Source organism: Barbatula barbatula, assembly GCF_947034865.1.
Source record: "Barbatula barbatula genome assembly, chromosome: 3".
NCBI lineage: Eukaryota > Metazoa > Chordata > Actinopteri > Cypriniformes > Nemacheilidae > Barbatula > Barbatula barbatula.
The window spans coordinates 5,136,336-5,160,141 of NC_136764.1; the positions used below are offsets into that span (position 1 = coordinate 5,136,336).

A 23,806-nucleotide genomic window follows, 5' to 3' on the forward strand; every position below is an offset into this window, starting at 1 on the left:
CCTGATACAAAGCTTAACCAACACAATCTCATAGCGGTTCATAACTATTTGACAAGGTTGCTAATCTCATTTGTACATTTTTGTACGATTAGCTTTTGCACCAGTGACGGTTAGGTTAAGGCGTTGAGCTTCATTGTTTTTTTTCTAACAATCCTACGTTTTCTATGAATTCGCTACCTTAAACTCAGACATTCCTGTGCGATCCGGCTGTCCACACCACTTTATAACACATGAGACAACTCCCATCGATGCAGAGTAACATTTTGTCTTTATTTCATCTACTTTTTCGATATCATCCTTTTTAAACAGCAATATCCACAAAATATTAACAGTGTGCAAGAAAACATGATTTATGGCACATCCGAGGAGAACAATTACAAAAAATAGATATATTTCTTCATAATCAAGGCAGAAAGATACATATGCATACACAGGAAAAAACACAAAGAAATGGGACAGGCTGAGATCGAATCTACTGGCTAAGGACTCGGCTACAGATTTTACCCACACGAAGCCTAAATCTCATCTCTCGCGGTCACCAAGGGAGCGCGATGGAGAGAAAATGACGTTGGGAACAAGGAATCGAGGTTAAGGTATCATGGCCTTCCCAGCACCTTAGTTGTTCTTGCCGTGTGCGACGCAAAGTGGAAATGAGCGCGCTCCCTTGCATACATCGGGTTTCATAGCGAGCGAAACGATTACGTGGTCATTAAATCTAGAAGTAACCTTGCACTGGTGGTGCGAGCATACTAAATACTTTGGAGCACAGTGCATCCCGACACTGCGAGTCAAGAGGGTGGAGAACTCATAACTGATAAGCAAACTTAATTTAGCTGAATTTCACAGTGTTTGCTCCAGTGATATACCATCAATGACGGTACAGCGAGTTGGCATCTGGTGAATAAACATCATATTATTCTTTATAAACGTTTCTTGAGCGCAACCTTTAGCTTAGCGCTCATTACACGTCTGGAGTGAATTAATGCACCTCTCCAAAGGCTTTTTCCTAATGTCTTTGTAGTAATGCGGTTAACAATGGAGAAGTGAGCGAGTTTCTAATATAATACTTCAAGAGATTCAATTACAACTCTTCATTACATAACATCATAGTATCTCAAGATTTGTCAAAAGCAAGACCGTCCAAGATCTTCACGACAACCCTACATGTGCGCTGCGATCAAGCCAACTTCAACCTAATGCTCCGCCAGACAAGAAGTGATGTCACTGAAACGGCTCGGTCCACTGCGGGCTGACTGACAGAGTGATGAGATTCTGTCGTTCAATGGCCTGCCAGATGACTCACACAAACTTGTGACCACTACACACGCTTAATCATGCCAAATAAGGGCCGATGGCAACATCCTGTAGGCTGCGGAGAGCACAGGCCCCCCTCTATCCCCCTTACAGTACGACACTATTCCCAAGACCCACTTGGCTGCACCGTCGTTGTTTTCCGTCGCATAAGGAGGGACAATGGGGCGATTCTATTTTCGGCACAAATCTCATTACTCTTCATCTTTGTACTGTTACTTTTCAAGGATTGGCACTTCCAGTTAAGCTTGGATCATGTGCTGGATGCAAATGGACACATTCAGAGTTGTGGGTTGACCTTGTCCCCCCCGATCTTAAAATTTTGCACGAGACCAAGCCAAACCCACTGACTGGTTGCATTACACTGGACATCCAAACAGCGGACCACCTCATGACATGTGCCTTAAACGTATAGAACGGTACAATGGCCTGAGCACCTAACAGCTTTGCGTGTAAAGTGTCAACAATCCATTCCACATTCCCTAAAAGGGAACAGGTAACCAGCGTAACCGATGTAAGAGCACAGGAGCCGTCCATCGCTTCCTTCACTGCTTCAAAGAAGACGAACCGAGAGGTTAAATATGAGTGGTGAGGAAACAGAAATATTACACGAAGATTACAAAAAAGATAAAACATCCAAAAGAAAATGAATGCGCTTTAGTTATCAAACACTGTACAGTTTCATACTCAATGACCAGATTCCATGTTTCCATAGAAAGAAGAAATCGGAACAAACAAATCCAAACAGCTATTCTCAAAGTTAACACCTCTCAACATGTCCGAAAGAAAGTGTGTACATTTTTTTCCTTCCGTGTGGATTTTACAATCAAGTTTGGCTTTAGAGAAAAGGATTAGCTGATGCCGGGGCTTGGACGTTTCTTTTCAAATGACACCTTCGTATGGGGCTGAGCCTCTGTTATTAACATCTTAAAATACTGATACTAAAGGATCATTACTATTTCGGGGGTCAGATCTGAACACAAATGTTGGAAACATTTTGTTTTTCTGCAAATCAGCATCTCAAACAAGAGTTTCAGGGGGCTGGGAAGGAGTTATAAGCTAGGTTTCATTCTGCGTTATAGAAAATTATTCCTTTATACTTCGCGTCTGAGGATTCGGAAATATAGTATAAAGACTAGAAAAAAAGCCCAAAACATGTGTTGTTATTCACGAGAAGAAAAACTACAGCTCACAAACGGACTATTGGCAACTCCGGTTAATGTCGTGAATCCCTTTTGTAAATGTGCCTGGATACCTGGATTCCATTTTGGCCATACGAATCAAAAATGAACCTTTAGCTTGCGGATCGAACGTAACAATGCAGGGTTAATACTGAACTGAAGCGTTTACCATAGAGTGACCCGGCTAGCCAGCTAGTCAGTCGGCATAACCGCTCTCCTCTATCACCTGTGGTCGTAACGTCACCCACTGCACTGAAAAACATGCTCTCAGCCTCTTTTGCGCTGTATAATCTTGTGAAAATAGTTTCCAAATTCAAAATCTGCCACCTCCTGTTAAGTGAGTCCATATGCGTGAAGTGTAGTACGCACGCGTGCGTATATTCATTCATATAGACGCACTCAACGCCGGGCTACATGACGCTAGGTGTTCAGACATTGCCCCTTTTGTTTTTATTCTGACAGATTGATTTTCTGGACAATACTGTGGATTCCAGGTAAAAGATGTGTTGGACTGAAATGCCCATTGGCCGGGGATGGGCGCTGTTTGGACTGAGATAGCTGGAGGAGAGAGAGTAGCTATAGGATGATGCAAGGCTTCTTGTCTTTGAACGGGTTCTCTGAGGTGGGAACCCCCACCAGCAGAGGGTCGCTGCGAGCATGCTGCTCGCAATAACTCATGAGGTCAGCGGCAGCTTTGGACACCTGAAGAGAAACACAAAAGAAACATTTTTTTAATTTAGGTCTTTTCGGGCTAGTGAGATTTGAGCTCGCGTTGCCCATAAGCGCATCGCAGATCAATATGTTGGTCTCCAAAGATCGGTACCCGACCCAAACAACGTCTTACCCGAACCCAATATTCATAAATTCATTTATTTGGATAAAAACCCACCTGAGACAGAACCGAGTCTGAGCCGACCGTTTGTTTTTCATACCCGAATGTAAATTGCATAGTCGTGTGAACAGCCTGCCTCGGATCACTCATCACTGTTACCTCATGACATTCTACAACGTACTCATATTTTCAATTATAATATTATAAATACTGAAATTAATGATTTCATGAACAGAGTTGTATTACCTTGCACAAACATATTAGAACTTAGCATATCTAAACGCTAGTTGTGTGCCAAATGACATACTATATACTATGCACTTTTTAGAAGGGTAGTATCGTATTCCCAATTGGGATACTAAATAGGTTTATACTAACCATCATTCGGCACTTAAAGCGAACTCCTTTTCGGACAATTTCAATGTGAACGCACTACTCACACTATTTATACAACAAAATGGCGTAGAATAGAGATGAACATACCGATTTCATTTCTTACGAAGTCGTTATTTAAGACATCAAGGTTCTTCACACACTGTCAGGTTTTTTTTCTGTGATAATCCTTACGTAAAGACCACTAAACAATATCGGTAAACACAGCTTCGGGCAACTGATATGCTACATCACTGCGCTAGCCGTCTCTCATAGAGCTTTGCTATCTCCTTCTCCCCACATATCGTAATTTAAAACCCAAATCGATATTTCATGTCCATATTCAAGCAGCCACATGATGAATGCCATAACGTATCGTCATCGCTGCAAAGTGAATGCATAGCTAAACGGATGATGCTCGACAGTTGTAGTGATGCACAGAATCATGCATGCGTCATGTACCTTGATGCGTTCGATGCCAGCCTCGATCCTCAGCTGCTCCACCAACTTCCTGGCCTGCGCTATGTTATTAGATGTCGACATTCTCTGCCATCGGTTATCGTGCCAGGAAAAGGGAGAAAATTCTGCAACGAAAAAAGTTGCATCACGGTTAAAGTCCAGATAGAATTTCAGGCACGTACTGCGTGCAGAAGATAAAAGTACGAGATAAAACACTACTTGTGGGTTGCTTTCCTTAGGACTTCGAAAAGCCTCAAAACGACACGGGCAAGGACGGCAAATATGCTAAATATTTCACTTATAGTCATGTCTCTCAATAAATCAAACCTCTTAAACGGCTTAGCGCAGTAAATATGTATATCACAGAAACAATCTGACAGCATGACCACACTGCGACCCAGAAACTTCAGTCCGGACCACCCAGATCAACATGCCCATCAATCAGACAAACGCTAAAACTGAAAACAGGTGCAGTTGTGCTGCGAGGCTCACATACTTATCGTCTCCCTCTTTGTTTAGGGACCAAGTGCCCTGAACAGCGAAATGCGTCGGGAAAAGCAGTTTTATATTTCCGACAGCGGTTCGGTCGATATAAAAAATTGAAGCCAACTTAACGTCGCAGGGTCTGCCTCGTGCAGAAGAACATCTTTTGTACCGTTGACTGTTCTGGTTCAAGGCATTGCTTTGGAAACCTCGACTAAGGTAACAATAGAGGCGAAGTTATCTCGCGTTCATCTAAACTATAAACACTTTTGAATGCAGTCAAACAGCGTCGTGCGCCTTGCACAACGCAAGCCTTTCACATACACGTTCGCCGAGAGGTCTTTTTAAAAAGCACTTACGCCAAGATGTACAGTTTAATAACAGGACACCCACAGAGAGGAGAGTATCAAAGTAACCGCAGACTCAGAGGAAACACTGGAGGCAATGAAAGGTTTCGTTCTCTCTCCACACAAACACGCTCCTTATACAAGCGCCCCTCTCGCTCTCCACACGCACGGCGTACCCCCGGCTTTCCAGGACTTTCCTAGAAGGATCGTAGCGGTTAACACATGTTGCTTAGTGCCTGGGCTTTGTCTTGTCCCGGCAAACACAGTCTCTTTCACGGCCTGCTGCATTCCAGGAAATAGGCAACGGCATATTGAACGGCAGCCCTGTCCAGCACATTGGTATATTGATTTAAACATACAGTCCTTATGAAGGAAGACGTCTGCACGGTTCTTTCTTTCCAACCACATCTTCCTTTATTTTTTAAGAAAACCTACACAGGAAACATTTGGCACAAGGTTTGGATATATGGAGCCATGGAGTGCACCATGTAGGCTGCTGACATTGAACCCTATTCAGTGCACATCCTGAGAGTGCGAGATGATGTGAATGCAAGATGATGTGAATGCGTGCTGCAGAATCTTTGGAAACAAAGAAAGAATGAAGAACGATTATTTTGCTAAAAAATTATATCACAATGACAAATCGCGATTATTCTGTCGGTTTACATACGTTTTATGATGTCACTTTAGCATATTTATTATAACATATTTTTATGCATTCAGCATATTTTTGATTATGTGTTACAGCCAATTAATATGATATAATTTGCTGCTGTTGAACTTCTGTGACTCCGTATTTCAAAGCCTCCGTACTTCCATAAACATATCAAGATGATGTTTCGTGCTTACTATTAACGCATTAATATCAAAATGATTTTACAAATGACGGAAAAATCTTTTTGCGATTACAATTAATCGTGCAGCTCTGGACACGTGTAAAATATTACAATACATTACAACTCAACATAATGCAACTGTCTTCTAATTTGCAGTCACTGATTTACATTTTTCCCTTTGCATTTGGAAGATGTTCATCATCTCAAGATGTGCGATCGAGCCATGCTCGAATAGTTGAGCATCAGAATGAGCTGCATGATGAAATGTGGGTTAAATTGGCACAAAGGTCTCGAATTTGATACTTAAAGAACACACATACAGATCAGATGTATAGCTTGAAAGCACTGAAAGCCCATTTGTATAAAAAACGTGTTTGCAAATGTGTAAATGTAAATTACAGAGAGTTAGGCCAAAACACAAGGCACCACCGAGCACCCTAAATCCATAGGTTACTTTATTTTCCGCTCAGAGTTAGTGAGGATTATTAACCATTGCCTATGACACACACACACACACACACACACACACACACACACACACACACACACACACCACTCCTCATTCACTCTCTCTGAGCTGGAAGCAGACTCACGTGCAATTGCACACACTTCTTTTTCGCATAACTACGCGGGTCCAGAGCCGCGCGGACTCTCCAAAACAGGCGCCTCTTTCTCCGCTCAGTGGAATTTGGGGGGGACGGGGTGGCCGTTTTTCCCTTCATTAGAAAACTGCACCCCGCCCTTCATTGCTTGTGCTGTTTTAAGCCACTTCAACATGTAAACAGTCGCATATTCTGTGCCGAAAATGTAACAGAATCACTGTGGCGAATAGAAACACTAACAATGAACAAGAGCGTCACAATACTATTACTACTCACACCTAGCAAACGTTAGCATTTCTTTCAAATAAATCCCAAATGGTTAACCAACAGCTAAACTGTCCCAATAATCTGTATATCACCGTAGTGTTTTGGTATTCCCCTGCAAGCCAAGAGCAGAGATACATGTAGGACGCAGGATGTAAACAGTGGTCAAGTGAGAATGTGAAGCATGCAGATTCTGCAGTATGTTGCTCTAAGCCGCAGTGTTCAGTCGCAGTCTGCCTGGATATGTGTAGCTTTGCAGGCTCTATTTTCACTCTTAGTTCAAAGCGAGGCGGCAGCACCCGCCAGCTTTCCAATAAAGCCTCACAATGTGGTGTTGAATCAAACAGAACTCTAACGGCCACTTGATGGCACAGTGCCGATTTGTTTAGTCACCAGGCTACATGCTTCTACGCTGCCGGCCTTTTGGCTGATGCGTAGTGTTTGGCGGGAAGGCCGTATATATGACTGTACTGAACAAGAAGTGTGAGGGGAAGAGAGGGAAAAAAGTGAGTGTTCTGGCTCTCAACGGATTGTGACCAACGGCCCTTCAAGGCTGATACGGAAAGATGTCTCATACTGGCATCAGACTAACTGATTTTTGTGGCTAATGGAATTGTGGTCTGCACGAGGCCGAAGCCTGACGTTTGTTATAGCATGTGTGAAAATACTTTTACAAGAAATACAAGAAGTCAATATAAATACAGTCAATATCCACATTTTGGATGCAACGTATAGGGCTGCAAGATATATCGAAATAATGCAAATGTGCATATTGCAGTATGTAAGATTGCAATAAGTGAAGCAAAAGCAATTTAATCGCCCCCTGGTGGCCGCGGCTGTAGCATAAGTCAATTAACCCCGCCTTCTCCACGTAAACGAATGAGGCATACACCAAACAAAACAAAATCCAATTGCAATTGAAATACATTTCGGCAAAGGATGATTTCATGCCGATATATGTTAAAGAGTTTGCTTTTCTAATAAGTTTGGTGTTAGGTAGTTATAAGATGTTATAAAATGGGGGTGACCTCTTAATTTCCGTTTGAGTCATTGGGGAATACGGGTGGGACCTTGATACCAAGGCTTTAGCTTGCCCTTACTAATGCGCATATTCTGACTCCAAATGATGTCATTGGCGCAATTTGTCGGCGGCCATATATGAAAAGTTATGGCTTCATTTTCTAAAGTGGAAGTTATTGGGGAAGTGTCGTCCATCTTTTATATGGTTTCTGATTTTAATATTATTTTAATTTACTTTGCAAACTTTAGCACTATGATATAGTATACCACAACAAAGTTATTGCATATCACATTTTTTTTTTCAATTTTGTGCAAATGTGCCTTATACAACTAACCTGACATTAAGTTACATCTTATGTACCGCTCGGCATTAAGTTGCCTTCGACTATGTTACAGCTTTCGTTTTAATAATTGACAGTTTGTTTTAAAACTTTGATCATCGTCTTTCTGTGCAGCACTTTGGTGATCTTCGGGTGTTTTTAAATTGTGCCATATAAATAAAATTGTATCGTATCTTATCGTATAAGTGTACCGTAAACATTCTCATCTAGTGGTAAGGTTGCATATTGCAGCCAACGGCTCGCTTCACCCCTCCCTTTCAAAGCACTACGGTGGTTGACACAGAACTAAGATGTCACGTTTTCGCTTCTTTGTTGAAGGAGATTTATTTATACTTAGAGCAGGTTGTCTGTTAAGCGCTACTATACAAACAACATTGTTAATTCTATGTAAGGCGACCTGTATATAGAAGGAAATAACATCATAACGGTTCATTATGTAAGATCTGTATACGACATAGTTATGCACATTTTATTGCATTTCTGTCAATAGATCCTCCAAAAACTAAATACACTTTGGACCTTTGAGGTCAGATTGCACTAAAACTTTTTTGCACTGCACATGTGCAATGACTGACAAGCACTAAACGTCACACTTTTCCCCGTTCAAAATACCAAAGCTGTGACCACATGCTAATGTCTATAATCGTTGATAACAGTAAGCATAGTTACTTAATGGTTAATGGTTCATCTATATTACAGTTTATTATTGTATGCCTCATAGGATTGTCGTGCATAGTTATAGAATGTGCAGTCAGTTGTGCGTTTATCTGAATTGTATAATTCCTTTAAATGCAACTCAACCAACCAGAATTTACACTCAAAACAAGCTCGTTCCAAAAATGCTCTTAATTTCCTCTTGTCGCCTGTAAGCAACGGTAAACACGACGACTATTTACATAATGAACATTTCATGAAAAGCTGATAAGAGATAAGATGTTACTAATGACCAATAACACTGCAGCGCTGTATTCAAGGGCGACTGCAAACAGCACGACTGTTATTGTTCCACCTCCCCTGTCTTTAATATGCTCGCTCAACGGCTTCCTTACAGGAATCAGAAACCGAAAAACATGTACTGCTTGATCAGCTGCCAAACAAAATGTCAGAGCATCCAGGATATTAGAGCATTTGCAAGAAACAGGGGGAGGAGAAGGGGAGGGAAGTGAAAAATAGGGGAAAAATAAACGGATTGCTCATCTCCCAGCAGATATCACGTGACGGAGCGTTTGCTCACTATAGCACGCATGTGCACAGTGATGTCTCAGTAATGTAAGCATGGGTGTGTGGGGGGAACAAGCATGCATGAATAGAGAGACAAAAGCACAGACAGTCTCATAACCACACAGACAGAAAAATAGACAGCCCGGTTCTTGATGAGGTACAAATGACCGAAGTGGGAGGAAACTGTTTGGTCGGGCATATACAACGTCTGTCCTTCACACTCATTACATTACTGTCAGGCGCATGTGATTTGTAAAAAAAAAGATCTGGTACTCTGAGAAAGACAAGTATGGGGGTGTTTGCTGCCTTTTTTAAAGTCCCAAAGTCCGTTCGGTCAATTTTATTACTATTGCTATGATGGTGCTGAATTCTTGCAGTCGGGACAGGTGCATTGTGGGCAACACCCCAGCCAAACGTTTGATCAGACAGGTGTAGCTGGCATTGCCTGTGCGTGCATCACTCGGTGGTACCAACAACACCCAGTCAGAAACTTGTTTGACAGTTGGGCGGACAAAAGATGGATTTGACAATGTCTTTGTTAAGCCATAACTAGCTTTAGTCCAGCCACTTTATGATAATACCATAAAATTGCCCAGCAGTGCAAACATGCTTGGTAAGGCATTTTGTTTAAATAGTCAGAGGAATTGCAGGAATGTCGCCCAATGCAGTTTGTGTCTCAGACTACAAGAAACCATTGAGACTAGAAATCTTGTTATCAAAAGCACTGCAACACATGAATAGGATACGAATGCAAACAACATACAACAGCCAACATAATGCTTCATAAAAGAACGTATTCTTTCACAGAAACCATATGAAGAATTCCCATTGATCAGCGGAAACGATACGGACATAACCGAAAGAGAAGGCAAGAGCATGTTGATGTCAATGCATGCGAAACAAGTCGAAAAACTAGCATACATCAAGCAAATTATGCAACAGCCTTTAATGCATTAATAACAGTTCAATCTAGCAAAACCACGATAGCACACATACATATGTAAGATGTCTGCATTTACATCCTCATTTGCATTACGTCTCTTAAGACGTCTGCTGTCAGATCTGTATGATGTCTGTAAGATGTTAATGATTTAGAATGCATGTAAAACAGATGTTTTTACACGGCAGATGTTTCCCAGATCTTTAGCGGACGTGGTTGTGCTATCTGGGAAAATAATCATTACAGAGCCAGTCCTGAAAATGCACGACACCCCCGCCGCCAACAAACACATTTTTATTCAGTGAAGTTCTGGAAGGTTTTAGGGAGGCGGCGTCTCTTTGCAGACTGTGCAAGAGAGGCCAGGGTGAGGTTCAAATGTGGAGAGGAGGAAAAATGAACCATAACTTGTCCCTACAGCGCCTGGGATGCGGGCGACAGAAGCCTGAGGTCAGGAAGTGCATCTAGTCAAAACAGAGAGTATGTGTGGGAGAGACGCACCCTCTCCGGATCCACCTCACTGGTGACATTTTTTACATTACGGATGTGTAGAAAAAGAAACGCATGGAGCACAAATCTAAGTTTCCTGCAATGACGAAACGACTCGATTTCATGACAACCGGATCTAGAAAAGATTTGAGAAACTGTACGTGACCGTGCAGAGGAAGGTGCACAACCTGATAACAATCTGCACCATGGCAAAAAAAGTACAGCCTCTTGCCCTCCAGCTATTCTGAGAACTGTGTGTTTACAAGATGGCTCGAGTCTTTCATGATTCACAAACTTGTGAGTAAGAGGGTCTTTTCACTGCCTGGGTCACTCGTGCAAACACGTGGCTTCCGTTTGATGTGTGTGCGTGCTGGACGCAAGACAACCTTTGAGGTGAGAGCCAGGTGCCAATAGCCATTGTGCTGAGCCCGCAGAGCAGCCGGTAAACAAGCACACGGGACTGAACAGAGAATCTGACTAACCGGCTTCTCAATAGCCGACTTCCTCCTCCGTCTGCTTCCTTATATGGGCAGAGGACGTGGTGTAGTGGGGAACTCCTGAGGGGCCCGACGCCGCTTCCAGTAAGCGTGAGTGGCGCTTATCTGGGGGATTCTGAGCCGACGCGTCCACTGTTCTGCTCCTACGACTGAACGGACGTTTTATTTAACTTTCACCATGTGTCTTCGATATTCACAATATGGTGCAAAGCATTTATGTTTACAATCTGAGGTTTATCATGGAGTTGCCAAAGAAGCCGAGAGCGTTCTGCTGGATCTGTCCTTGAAGGAATGCCCATATGTGGAGGTTGGGAGATATTTGAGATGACGCGAGACAAAGCCGGTCAAGGCAGCCTATGACGCAAGAGCCAGGGCACACCCTTTCCTCTTCTGCTCTTAAAGCTTCTGATAAAAGCGACAGCACTGTTGGGAACGCTAGTCAAGTTTTATGGAAAAGCATCTTCCCTAATGATCAAATGAAACTAATCCTGCATTAGTCTATGCAGTTAACTGCGGTATTACATGTTGCAAAATGCTTTTTATCATTTTAAAGCCTATGCAAACCATCCGAGATAATGAGCAAGATCCCTAGCCATTCATGGTCTGCAGTCTCTTTTGTCTTTAATCTGTTGTTACAGCACCAGGATGTGACGTTGTGCTGATCTACAGAGCTAGAGAGCTAATCTCTCTCTCGTCACACAGTTCTTTGGAACAACTTGAGTGACACAACACAACTGCCAAATTCTGCTTACCGCTTCCCCTGCATCCCATGATGCACATAACGTGTCTGCTTAAATAAACTTGCTGAAAGAACACAGTGCATTTCTTTTAAATATCTATACATTAATTGAATGTATATAGAAACACACACGCAACCAGAAACAGAACAGATCCCTATAAAGATGAGATTCAATCGAATGCCACACCAAGCAGAGACCGTTCGGATTTATAGCGGCAGTCAAACCTATATTTTCTCAAACCAGGTAGAACAAGTCATTATTGTGTAGGAGGAACATTTCAGTCCCTCCTGGACCACATGGAATCAATTGCACATGACTCGCAATGGAGACAGATCTTGATCATTACTAAGGCAGTAATGGAAGCAGATTTATTGACGTGTCCATGTCATCTGTGGTTTTGTAATTGGGGGAGAGCGAGAGAGAGAATGGGAAAGATTGTTCCGAGCCACTCGATGGCCACAACCTAAACAGCAGGGCATTAGGGAGATATATGGCAGGTCACATCGCACCTCTGTCGTGAAACTGCTTAAAGCAGGCGGTTCACATGCACGGCTCTGAGTTGGTCTGTGGCCTGGTCCCCACCGGACCCCAGCTGTGAGAAGCTGCTGCAGATATCAGCTGCACAGGTGTCGAACCTCGCGCCTGCTTTCCCAAACAAGCCACCCTCAGTGCAAAGACTGTAATTGACTCTAGCACATGTGCTCCCTGTTTGTCTGGAGCTTGCACAGAGAATGTAAACTATGGCCTGAAAGAAAGGGGTGCTAAATGACCCATTGATAATAAACAGCCTGGACATGCGATAATATGTGAAGCATTGCTGTTGTTGCTCTAATAAGGCCAGTTAGAAATGAAGAAGTTAGTAAAGTTAAGTGTTGTAATGCACTTAATAATGGAGTTGTCATTTTAGCATAAAAAAATTGGCTAAATAAAAATGTTAAAGTCAGAATACAGCACTGTAACTGGTCTTTAATTGCACGTTCTTACTCTTGCCATGTTCTGCATCCCTTAAACCCATGATAACTGGTTCTATGCAGCGCTGATGTGCACATTGCTAAACCTTTGGCCAAGGTTTGCAGGACAGGACTTACTGCTGGGAAGCAACACCTCTTCTCCGCAATCCTCCCCAGTGTAGAGACGTTTACCGTCTGTGTAAAGGCCCTTTAAATTGGGTCAGTGCTCTAGGAGCTTAACCTACTTGTTATAAGTACGAGAGGAAATCTGCATATTACTAACAATGGGAATGATCCATGCCAGGCCTACAATCTGAATATCTACAACGCCTTTAAAGGCACTGAACTTAGTAGATAAATGGCAAGAAGTTTGTTATCTCAAGTGTTTTGCAGGACGACTGAAGAGTTCTGGTGCATTGGTGGCAAAACGGGCAGGTGTCAGCTGCAGCACCCCGGTCCCATGATAACCTGAGGAGGGGGAGAGTGGAGGAGATTCTTCTGTCTAGTCATGAGAAGGGTCAACTTGTGTCAGACTCGGGTCAAAGTTGATGAGTCCTGGGCGCAAACGGCCATGGGTTCAGTCTGTTTAATCTCCAACTACACTTGCAGTGTCGTTTTAATGGCAGATGAATAAAAGCAAATGCATACAATTTACTGCACTGTGCACATATAGTATAATAATCCCTATATATAAAATATTTGTCAAAAATCGCACTCACTATGTTGTATCTTAATCAAGTAGCATACAGTTATAATCTTAAAAATACGACTATTGTGCATTTTTTTTCTAGTTATGTCTCAAAATATCTTTCAATTAGGGATGTAACGATTCAGCATGAGCCGGTTGAAAATCGATTATAATATGTGACGATTCAAGCCGGTTGAGATGTTATTTGAATCGCGATACACGTTTTGAACTGCTGTGTTTACTGCAAACTTGAAACAAGTGGATATGCTGATATTTCTTAAATGTTAAAAAATCCTAGAAAAGCACAAAGTCTTAGTTTGTTTATATTAACGAGACTTTTGTATTATTACTTTTTTTATTTTTTATTTGGAATTTGTTTTAAAATTGCGGTTTCATTTAGTTTTTTGACAACGTATATTTTTATTTTACAACGAAATGTGCAGCATTTGAGGAAAAATAAAGGGCAGTTGTTCATTTCTAATTTGTCTCTACTCATATTGTAAAAATTAATCGTATCGTACATCAGTATCTTAAATCGTAAATTGAAACGTTTCATCCTGACGTTCATGTTGCGTTTGAGGTTACAGCATTCCAACAGCGTGCTTAAGTTGAATACTACACATTTATCAAATGCCTACAAAAAGTGCAACTGTGCATTGTATACAAACTGTTTAAATATGATATGCGTGTCATTCCAAACACTCCCTCTGTTCTCACAACACTGCCTAAACTGCTGACTAAAACAGCGGTGTGTCTTCGAATGATCAAATGTGGGAACCAAAGTATAATCTCACCGAACCCTCTACTAAAGTCCACGATTCAATACAGTATTACACTAACATACAGCCTGTATTCCAGTATTTGGATATCTGCTGAATTATATAGTTATTGGGAAAGCTGAGAGATAACAATGCCAATGATCCTCAAGCGCACGAGGTTCCAGCGCAAGACATCATGATGTGGCACAGGCGAATGTACCAAAGGTTTATAAAGCAGTACAGATAGCAGCTCCGAACTAGTACACCAGACAAGACGGACCATGAGTGGGACACAGATATGTTATCAAATGACTCCAAACATAGAAAGAAGAACAAAATAAACAGTTTGTTATGTCCCGAATCATCCACTTGCACATGTAATACCCTTCCAGAACGACTCCTTTCCGTTTCTGCAAATCAAACCAATACAATCAGCTCTTTCATACAAACAGGATTTCTAGCACTAGCACTGGCATTTCTAGGAAAAAATCATTCATATTCAAGCGAGAGGAACGTTGCACATGAGAACGGCATGGACCTTTTAGTCATTCGAATGCAAAACATGCAAACATCCTCTTACCATCGGTGTTACTTAGGCACGGATGAAAAACTATGATGCAAACGTGTGAGGACTAGCAAAGAGTCTAAATTTGCACACCATTAGCTGCGTACTTATTTTGACTTTAGATTGCTGTAAATATGCAAAGAATGCGAGTATTTGGCCTGATAAAGCAGCGTTAAATAAACTGTCATACAGGAGGAGGCGGTGGAGCGGTGGAGCGAACATGCACCGGGGTGGGCCGCACACACGCTCTCCCTCCACACATGGAGGTGGGAGACTACGGATCTAGATCCTGGGGAGTCCTTGAACACAGCAACACATCAAACGATGGAGGGAAGGCGGGTGGAGGAGCGGAGGCCGTTACTCACATTCTCCCACATGACGTTCCTTTTTTTAACGACAAGCCAGTAGAGAACGAGAGGAATGCGGGCAACGGTTGAATAGCTGAATAGGGACTCGTGAATGCCGAAGAGATTGTGAGGGGGCCGCGGTGAAAATAACACAGCGTTCACGAGGCAGAAGGACTTGCTGTCATCAGGTCTAAATAACATGTATTAGTCATTACTTTTGATGGGCTGTTGTGTGTGCTTGCACCTCCAAACTGCACATGCACACCATTATTAACCTCTCTAATGTCATGCTGGAAAATAGATAGAAATGTTCTGTATACTTTAGCAGGAGTCTTATTATATTCATGTCATGACTTTCATGCCACTCTATTTAGTATAATAGCATGCTTGCGAGTTTGATATTGCTTTAGTCCATGGAGTTTCCAAACTGTGGGTCACACGTAGAATTGGGAATTGAAAATCAATTACAGTGCTGGAACCGGATCCTTACATTTAACAAATCCTGTGTGATGTGAAAACCAGTCAATAGGCATGCTGAATGGCCTTAATATCTTGAAACGTCAAAACTGTGGACTCAATAATAATAGGAAATGATCAGCAGTAAAATTCCAACACTACCCAACTCCAAAGTGGGTTGCACAGTTACTTGCTTGTTGCAGTGAATGGCACCAAAAATATTAGTTTTTACTTCAAGGTATTTTAATACTGCAAAAACCTTACCTTACATATCATTCGTACTAGGGCTGTCAAGCGATTAATCGCGATTAAACGCATCCAAAATAACAGTTTGTGTTTGCATAATATACGTCTGTATATTGTGCATTTTGTATTTAAAAAACAACACATACACAGATATAGATTTATAAATATTTAGATGCGTTTATAAATACAAAATAAATATGCACAGTACACAATAGGGCTGTGCGATTAATCGAAAATTAATCGTAATGGTCAGTTTTGGCCTTCATCAATTACAAAAACGAAATGATCGAGGTAAACGATTATTGTGCCGCATTCCATTTTGCAAGGATCCTCTCTTTTCTTGTAGTATTAATCCACAGCGCACACCTTTCCTTTACAGTGGTTCAGCAGTGCTATTTCTGAACATGTATTTTTTAGTTAAATTCAGAGTTTAAAAGCCAAGTTGTTTATTTTCTATGTTGTTTTAAGGGTTAATGATTAATCGTGTTAAATGATCAGGATCTTAATAATGGCCAAAATTATGATTTGTGTCATAATCGAGCAGCCCTGGTACACAGTCGTATGTTACGTAAACATTAACTTTTAATCCGGATGCGATTAATCACGATTAATCGGTTGACAGCACTAATCCAGGACACGGAAAAAATCAAAACTACTCCCTGCCAAAGAGGAAAGAACATCTATTTCTTCCTCGTACAAGATTTTCTGTGTTTTCACTGTTATACAGTAGGAAGAGCTTTTCCAAAAAGTAGAGAAACTATGGATCCAAAATCGACATTATGATCATCATTCTGAATCCGAACTGGACAGTCTTTGCCTGCCAAAAAACACAATCCGTATTTAACTGTTGATACAAAATGAATGAAGCTAGCATAACATTTATGTTGTTTAAGGCCCGGTTCACATTTCGCGCATATTCGTTATTTTAGACAAGGGCATATTTTTCTAGATGCATCGCCGCCGCATCGAGATTGAAATAATCAAAAACAACTTTTCGGAGTGCACCATGGGTCATTTGAAGAGAGAAAGAGGCCCGGCTCACGATTTTAGACGTGAAATACGAATCGGGCCTAAACCAGAGATGCTCTGTTCTTTCTTTTGATATATGAAATGTTTGCATATTCATACAGAAAAATCATTTTGGGGGCACGATAGTTTTGTAAATATAATGAAAAATGCCGGCAACTAAGTAATAGTTTAAAAGTTTAGTAGACTTTAGTAAAGGATTATACTTTGGTTCCCACATTTGATCATTCGAGGACACACCACTGTTTTAGTCAGCAGTTCCCTGCAACGGTTATCATTTACCGCAGGTTTCTGCCAAATCCGGCACGCTGCTTTGCAAACTTAATCTCCAAAAACAGTTACAAAAGAAGCTTTCCAGCTTTGCATGTCGCCGGGCAACACACAAACTGAATATGCTCGTGGAATGGAGCGACGGCTACTTTATTTCCTCTTCCCGCTCAGAGCGTTCGGTAATCGTCCATTAAAACCCCCGGTGCCTGATCCATCTGGAGGTTCGGAGAAGTGACATAAGCTGTTACAAGACAAATCCCAAAGGATCTCTGTGAGGAAGAGTTTACGCAACACTGACACCTGTCATACGAGCTACCCGAGGAAAAAAAAGCCCTGATGTGAACGTCAGCCGCTCAGTTTTCATCCAGCAGTCTGGAGCACAGCTGCTGACTCATATTTTGAAAGCTTACTACACAAATAGCACAGTCATCATGACCACACGCTTCTGTAGTCGCTCCAAGCCTTTTATAACAGCTCTGTTCTTTCACAACACGGATAGCGGAGGTCTTAAGGGATATTCACCTGCCAACCGCTCATCCAACTGTTTAATAACAACCTGCGAGGCTGCAAAACATTACGAAAGATCTACAGAAACATCAGACTTATTTCAGATACACTGCACTCCTGTAATGGTTCGAGTATTTTATAACGACAGCGCATTTATTGTGGGTATTATTCAAGACCATCGTGTCACATGCCCCAGCGATGTGTGGCCATATGTAATATGTTATATATGGAATTATACAACACAGGTCGCTTGTAAAGTCTGAAAGAGACGGCGAGAGACGCTTGGCCCCGAGACAGGCCTACGGTCCATCCCTCACAGACATGTTTCAAGTCAGCATGTGACAAAATCTTTCTGTCTTCCCCACAAAAACAGTCTCCTCTGTAAAACCAGACACCGTGTTTGTGTGCAGTCCAGACTTAAGGCTCGGGAGGTCTTTTTACTCATGCACGTTTTTCCAAGCGGGCCCCCAAACTTTCCCCCAGCTGACGCAAGACTGCAGGAATCTGGTCCGAGGTTTCGCCCGTCTAGACTAGGCAGAAAGTAACTAGAGAGACAAAAACAAAAGAGCCTCTCTAGTGAGGTCCTATACTGCCACACTGTGGTGTAGTAGATTTACAGTACGTCGACACATCGCATGGAGTTGACTGTGACAGCAGGGATTGTTTTTAGCTTAGAGCGTTTATATAATACTCGCATCAACAAACGTCCTTTCTAGGCATTGCGAACAAGGTCTGACGTGTTTAACACATTCATTTCAAGACCCGAACAAATCTCATTGCCGTAACGGTCTTAAAAAAGCAAAACAGGATGTTTTGCCGTGTACGCAGTCGAGAGATTATTCAACTTTATTGTGTATATGTTTTTTGTGCAACATCCAATTACTTTTATTTGGTGTAAATTAAAACATGTCATTCACTTACAAAACATATATATATATATATATTGAATTATATTTTTTATATTTAAAATGATCATGTTTTATGAGAATGACCCATTATTCTAAAATGTATTCATTAGGCCTATTCGTATAACATGTATTATGCATTACACATATTTAAAGCAGCGGTCCGCGAATTATTTTTGTTTCAAAATAAACAGAACGACATAGTACATAAAGCATTCGTAGGGTGGGTTTATTATAATGATTTGTAATTGTAGCTGTTGGGTATCACGTCTCTAGAAATGTCAGACACAATTATGCTCAATAACGTTTTGACATATTGTAATATTTTGAACCTCCGTTTGAAACAGAGACGGTGATGTAGAGACAAACTATGCCGATTGCAGCTTTAAATCTGAGACATTGTCAACAGTATTATGTTGACTTGAGAAGATTATGCACGGATAAACTCAAACAAGCATGTAACTAATGTTTGTACAATTAGTACAAAATAAACCATAAAGTCAAAAACCCCACTACTGAGACACCAAGTCAAACTCTTAAAACGAAATATTTGACAAACAACGGTCAGTATGGCATCATTATTGTGCAGGACTAAAATAAACGCATATAAACTCCAAGCCAATCGATATCACGTGCAAACAAAGGTCAACACAATTGCAATGTGCAATTTTGAGGCATGTAGACATCAATTCGTTTTTATTTCCACGCTGAGCCATAAGGAGGCCTGGTCTACCTCTATTAACAAAACTGAACTGTGGACTTAGACCTGGACGGTTGCTATGGATGCAGCTCACTGCAGCTGCAGAGAATACATCATAGGATGTGCATAAACGCCCCCATGTGGTCAAAATTTGGACGTGCGTGTGCTGCATTACATAAAATGCATGGCCTGCATGTCCCTGTCGGCATTACATACATCTGCGTTCATAGTTTGGTTTTTATTACTTGCATCTTGGCCTTACCTGGATGATGGAGAGGTTGAAGACCAAAGCCGAGTCAGAAACCTGCAGGTCACTTATCTGCGGGACAAAAACACACGGCAACAGGTATTAGAACGAGAAAACAAGCGACTAGCAAAATACTATCGTTAAATAAACAAGACAGATTGTAACAAGTGAAAAAAATGCATTGAAAGATTCCACATAGGTTCACTAGGGGGCAGTGCATTGATGCTAGGCCACTCACATAATTCATTTAATGCAGATTAGGGCAGAATTAGCATTACCGCAATCTAAATCTACTTTCAGTAGTCGGGCAGATTAATCTCCAGTGAGGCTTGTTTTAATCCCTTTATAATCACGATAAAGCAATATGTTCAGACAGGTTTGAACGAAGCGAATGTCAATATTGGGGATGTTATAATATTATCGATATCGTGTTATCGCAATAGCAAAATTGTCTCCGGGTCACACGACTGTATGAAACGATAGGTCTTCCAGGCCTAACATAGAGAATGTTAGAAAACATAAGAGATGTTCACTTTGGCAAGGTCCATCTGCTGCCATTATTTTAATAAATAAATGATGCGTGTTATGCTGGCCTCGCATCAATACCCTGCCCCCTAGTGAACCAATGTGGAATTTTTCAATGCATCATTTTTTCCGATTTATTTGGGGATTTTTAGGTCATTTAACTCATCTCGTATTATAACTCATACATCTAAGCAATAGTTATGATTAGAGGATAAAGAAAAGAGGACGCTTATGGCACGTTTCCAAAATATCGTACTGTAGACTTTATATCGAGGTATTATTGTACAGTGAGATTATAGTGTCACATCCCTAGTCAAAAATATATTGTATACATATGTTTAATACATATTGACATAGCTATATGGTCACAGTCAATTCGCAATTTTGAACGCATCAATTCACATTATCAACACTACCTTTACTCTACAACCATGCCATTCTTTGCAACCACTGACAAACCCCACGGACTTACTAACTAAAACGACCATTTTCATGTTTAGTTCCACATAAATTATACATGCATATGATTTAAATGTCACACTGAACGTTTCCCTTGGTGAGATGTTGTAGTAACGCCAACACGGTTCTCAAACTACTCCAACATTTCTTATCGGACTTCAAATGCTGAAATAATGTGCTCTGCAGCCACAACCATTATTCATGTTGTCAAAACAACTATTTCCAACAAGGCAAGCCAAAGTACAACGAGAGAGACGAGGCGCCAAAATCAAACCCCATGAATAATTGATCTCATCTCATTCAATAGAGCTCAGAGTATGATCCCAGACCAGCAAAACAGAACCAGCGGCAACATTTTGCCAACCATCGGTTTCTTTATATAGAGGCGTAGATGAAATGTATGTTTTAATTATGTTGCTGTAGAATGAGTGAGTGAGGTGATTGGGTCATTAGCACCGGGTGTTCGTCCGGCTGTAATTATGAGCTGCGGGTCCCTGGAAACACGGGGAAAATATGGGTCACTTCAAGATAAGCGAACAGCCCGTGCTGAGTGACATTAAATACTTTTGACTGTTTGTTAACTCGGACGCGTATAAAATAATGTCTAAATATACACATAGACGTATGTCGAATAATAAGCTCTTTATAAAGTGGAAATATTTCTTCCTGGAAATGATCGAATCGCTTTCAAAAACATTGACAAATATCTACCAACTACCGGTCCTAGGCCTGATTCCAAAACTATAAAATCATATAATATAAAGAATATATGTCATTTCTAAGCACTATGTTGGCTGACACAGAACGAAGATGTAATGTATTTACTAAACGCGCTCTCTGGACCAGTTTGTCCATTTGGGGCTACCGTAGAATGTCATCCAAAAATTTGTGATGAATTCTATGTAAGGAGTGCATGTAGATCGAATCATAATAAAATCCTAACGCTTCGTGGTCTTTATGCACCTCCGAAGACATGGTTATGTATATTATATTGCGTTCCGGCCAAAAATGACACATTGGACCTTTAAAGATGCATGTGGCCCGTAATGGATGGTGTCACTCGAGCGCTTGTTCAATATAGCATGACAAATCATCAAGAATCCGAGTTCTGAAGAACACAAAAAATGATATTTTGTGAAATGTACATACAATGGAAGTCAACGGGGCCAAAAGCTATTTTGTCGACAACGTTCTCCAAAAATATATTTGTTGTGTTCTGGTTATTCAGGTATGGAACGACACGAGGATTATCAATAATAAAAGAATTGCTCGTTTACATTTTATGACATATCGCTTATTGCTCGCCGAACTCCCTGTAAGTCGCTTTGGATAAAAGCCTCTGCTAAATGACTAAATGTAAATGTACACATGTACGCAGGAATGCACTTGTGTCCAGTATACAGTGTGTCGTGTGGCTCAGCGTGGTAATGTTGCCCATAATCACGATAACGCCTCATGACATCACTTCTCTAGAACAGGTCGACAGAAGCGGTCCACCGGCTCTCCGACTACACTACGTTCCCCTGACCGGAGCACATCAAATCCCTTCTGATGAAATCACAGCCCTGTTTGGAATTCTTGAGATTTCTCTGTAAAGGAAAAAAAATGAAACATTCCTTGCTATGCATCACATACCATCTATACTGTATAAGAGATCGTAGTGTAAATAACAGACAACTCTCTCCTGACTATGAAAAAGATGAAAGAGCGAATGATGCTCAAGCCATAAGTAAACTACAGAGTGAACGCAAGGAAAAGCAGGCCTGCGACTGATCTGATGTCATGTTCGGCTGTTTTTAAAAGCTCCCCGAAACTATTGAACTATGGCAACATTACTGCGTTCGTGCGCATTTGTCTTCACGCCACGGCGATGATAAATCCCCCTCAAACAGCGCAGAAGTGCAGTCTATTAAACACGCACAGCATATTGTGCGTCTGTTGCTGCTGGTAGGCCTTGCTCACACCGATGTTAAGACAATGCGGGCATTTTGACAAACGGTACACCGCGTACATCTCCACAGACTCCATCAAACGACGGATGCGCCGTCCCGTCGTTTTATCTCCGTGCGCTCGCGGAACAACACCACATAACGCGTAAAGGTGTTGACAGGAGGCGCCCGTTAACATTGTGGAAATGTCGGGTTTTCCGCTAAAGCTCGCGTAACGCAAACGCCCGAACGCCAATCCCGGCCTCTTGTTTTTCCCCAGCGCAGCCATTTAAAACGCATAACGTACAAAAGGCTCCCGATGTGAAGCCCGTTCCCCGCCCCGCCGGAGTCTCGGTAAATTCAAGCGCTTTCGGATTCGTGACACCGGTGGAGTTGCGCGCCGCGCCGCGCGCCCTGCCTGACGAAGGCGCAGTGAAAAGCACCGACGCTCGGCGAAGCGAACGGATGCTCGGATGCGAAAGGAGAGAAATAAAAGCGCGTTGCACACTCACCTCGTCCACGGTGCTTGTGGAGGTAATTTAAAGGGCCAGGTTCGCGCAGATTGTTGCCCCCCTACCAAACAAACACCACCCCCTCCGTGCACCAGTGTCCACCCAGTCAGTCCCCCCACCGCTGGTGACAGCGTCCTCGCACACGAACTTGCTTTTCTCTCCTGGGAAAAAGCTGAGTCGGTTCTGAGTCAAATAAGGCGGCTCTTCGGTAAAATCGGAAACCAATCAGTTTTGCAAGATCCGCTTTCTCCACCCTCAACGGGCGACGACGGGTTTGGTTGCGTCCTTCGATGGACCGTTTCGCTGCTCGGTGAGATTTTTGCGCCTTTGAGTTGCCGACCGGTCTAATGCGCGCACTTTACGCAGCGGTTGATCGTCTCACGGTTTTCTAAGGCGACGCATTTGGGCGCTCCGATCTCTCGCCCCGAATGGCACCGCAGTGTGCAGGGACCCGCGCTGACCCTAGAGGGCGCCGGTGCACAATATCTGCTCACATCTGCGGACGCAGGCGCTTATTTTGCTTGGGAAGAGAGAGAGGTGTCTGTGCAGTATCTGCTTTAAAATACCATTTAGTTTTAGTGGTGGATGAGATGACGGACTCCGTAGGTAACACCGCGTAAATACATTTACATTTAGGCATTTAGCAGACGCTTTTATCCAAAGCGACTTACAGATGAATGCTTGATTTGAAGCTGTTAGATCGGACTAAACCCTGATAGCACACATACATCTGGCTTACGATTATTTGACGTCTGCATTTACATCTTCAATACATCGTTTGCTCG

The 23,806-nt window shown here is 42.0% G+C and overlaps 1 protein-coding gene across 2 annotated transcripts; it reads right to left on the reverse strand.

The window, feature by feature from the left end:
* Positions 1-249: 249 nt before the first annotated feature.
* gng7 (guanine nucleotide binding protein (G protein), gamma 7) lies at positions 250-23,513 on the reverse strand. 2 transcript variants are annotated; one of them, XM_079452485.1, is made up of 4 exons: positions 23,022-23,513; positions 19,613-19,669; positions 4,159-4,280; positions 250-3,194 (listed from the first exon to the last, which is right to left on the reverse strand). In XM_079452485.1, the coding sequence occupies exons 3-4, from the start codon at positions 4,237-4,239 to the stop codon at positions 3,069-3,071; spliced, it is 207 nt and encodes a 68-aa protein (XP_079308611.1). In that variant the 5' UTR covers positions 4,240-4,280; positions 19,613-19,669; positions 23,022-23,513; the 3' UTR covers positions 250-3,068. The 2 variants fall into 2 exon arrangements, with proteins under 2 accessions (XP_079308611.1, XP_079308612.1); XM_079452486.1 differs by having other exon boundaries at positions 22,817-23,022.
* Positions 23,514-23,806: the final 293 nt, after the last annotated feature.

What these genes read in the sequence shown, in the direction of transcription:
- gng7 (XM_079452485.1), bottom strand. Translation starts at nt 4,239, where the DNA reads ATGTCGACATCTAATAACATAGCGCAGGCCAGGAAGTTGGTGGAGCAG. An exon ending in CTGGCATCGAACGCATCAAG is followed by an intron (nt 3,195 to 4,158) that starts GTACATGACGCA and finishes GTTTCTCTTCAG; the next exon opens with GTGTCCAAAGCTGCCGCTGA.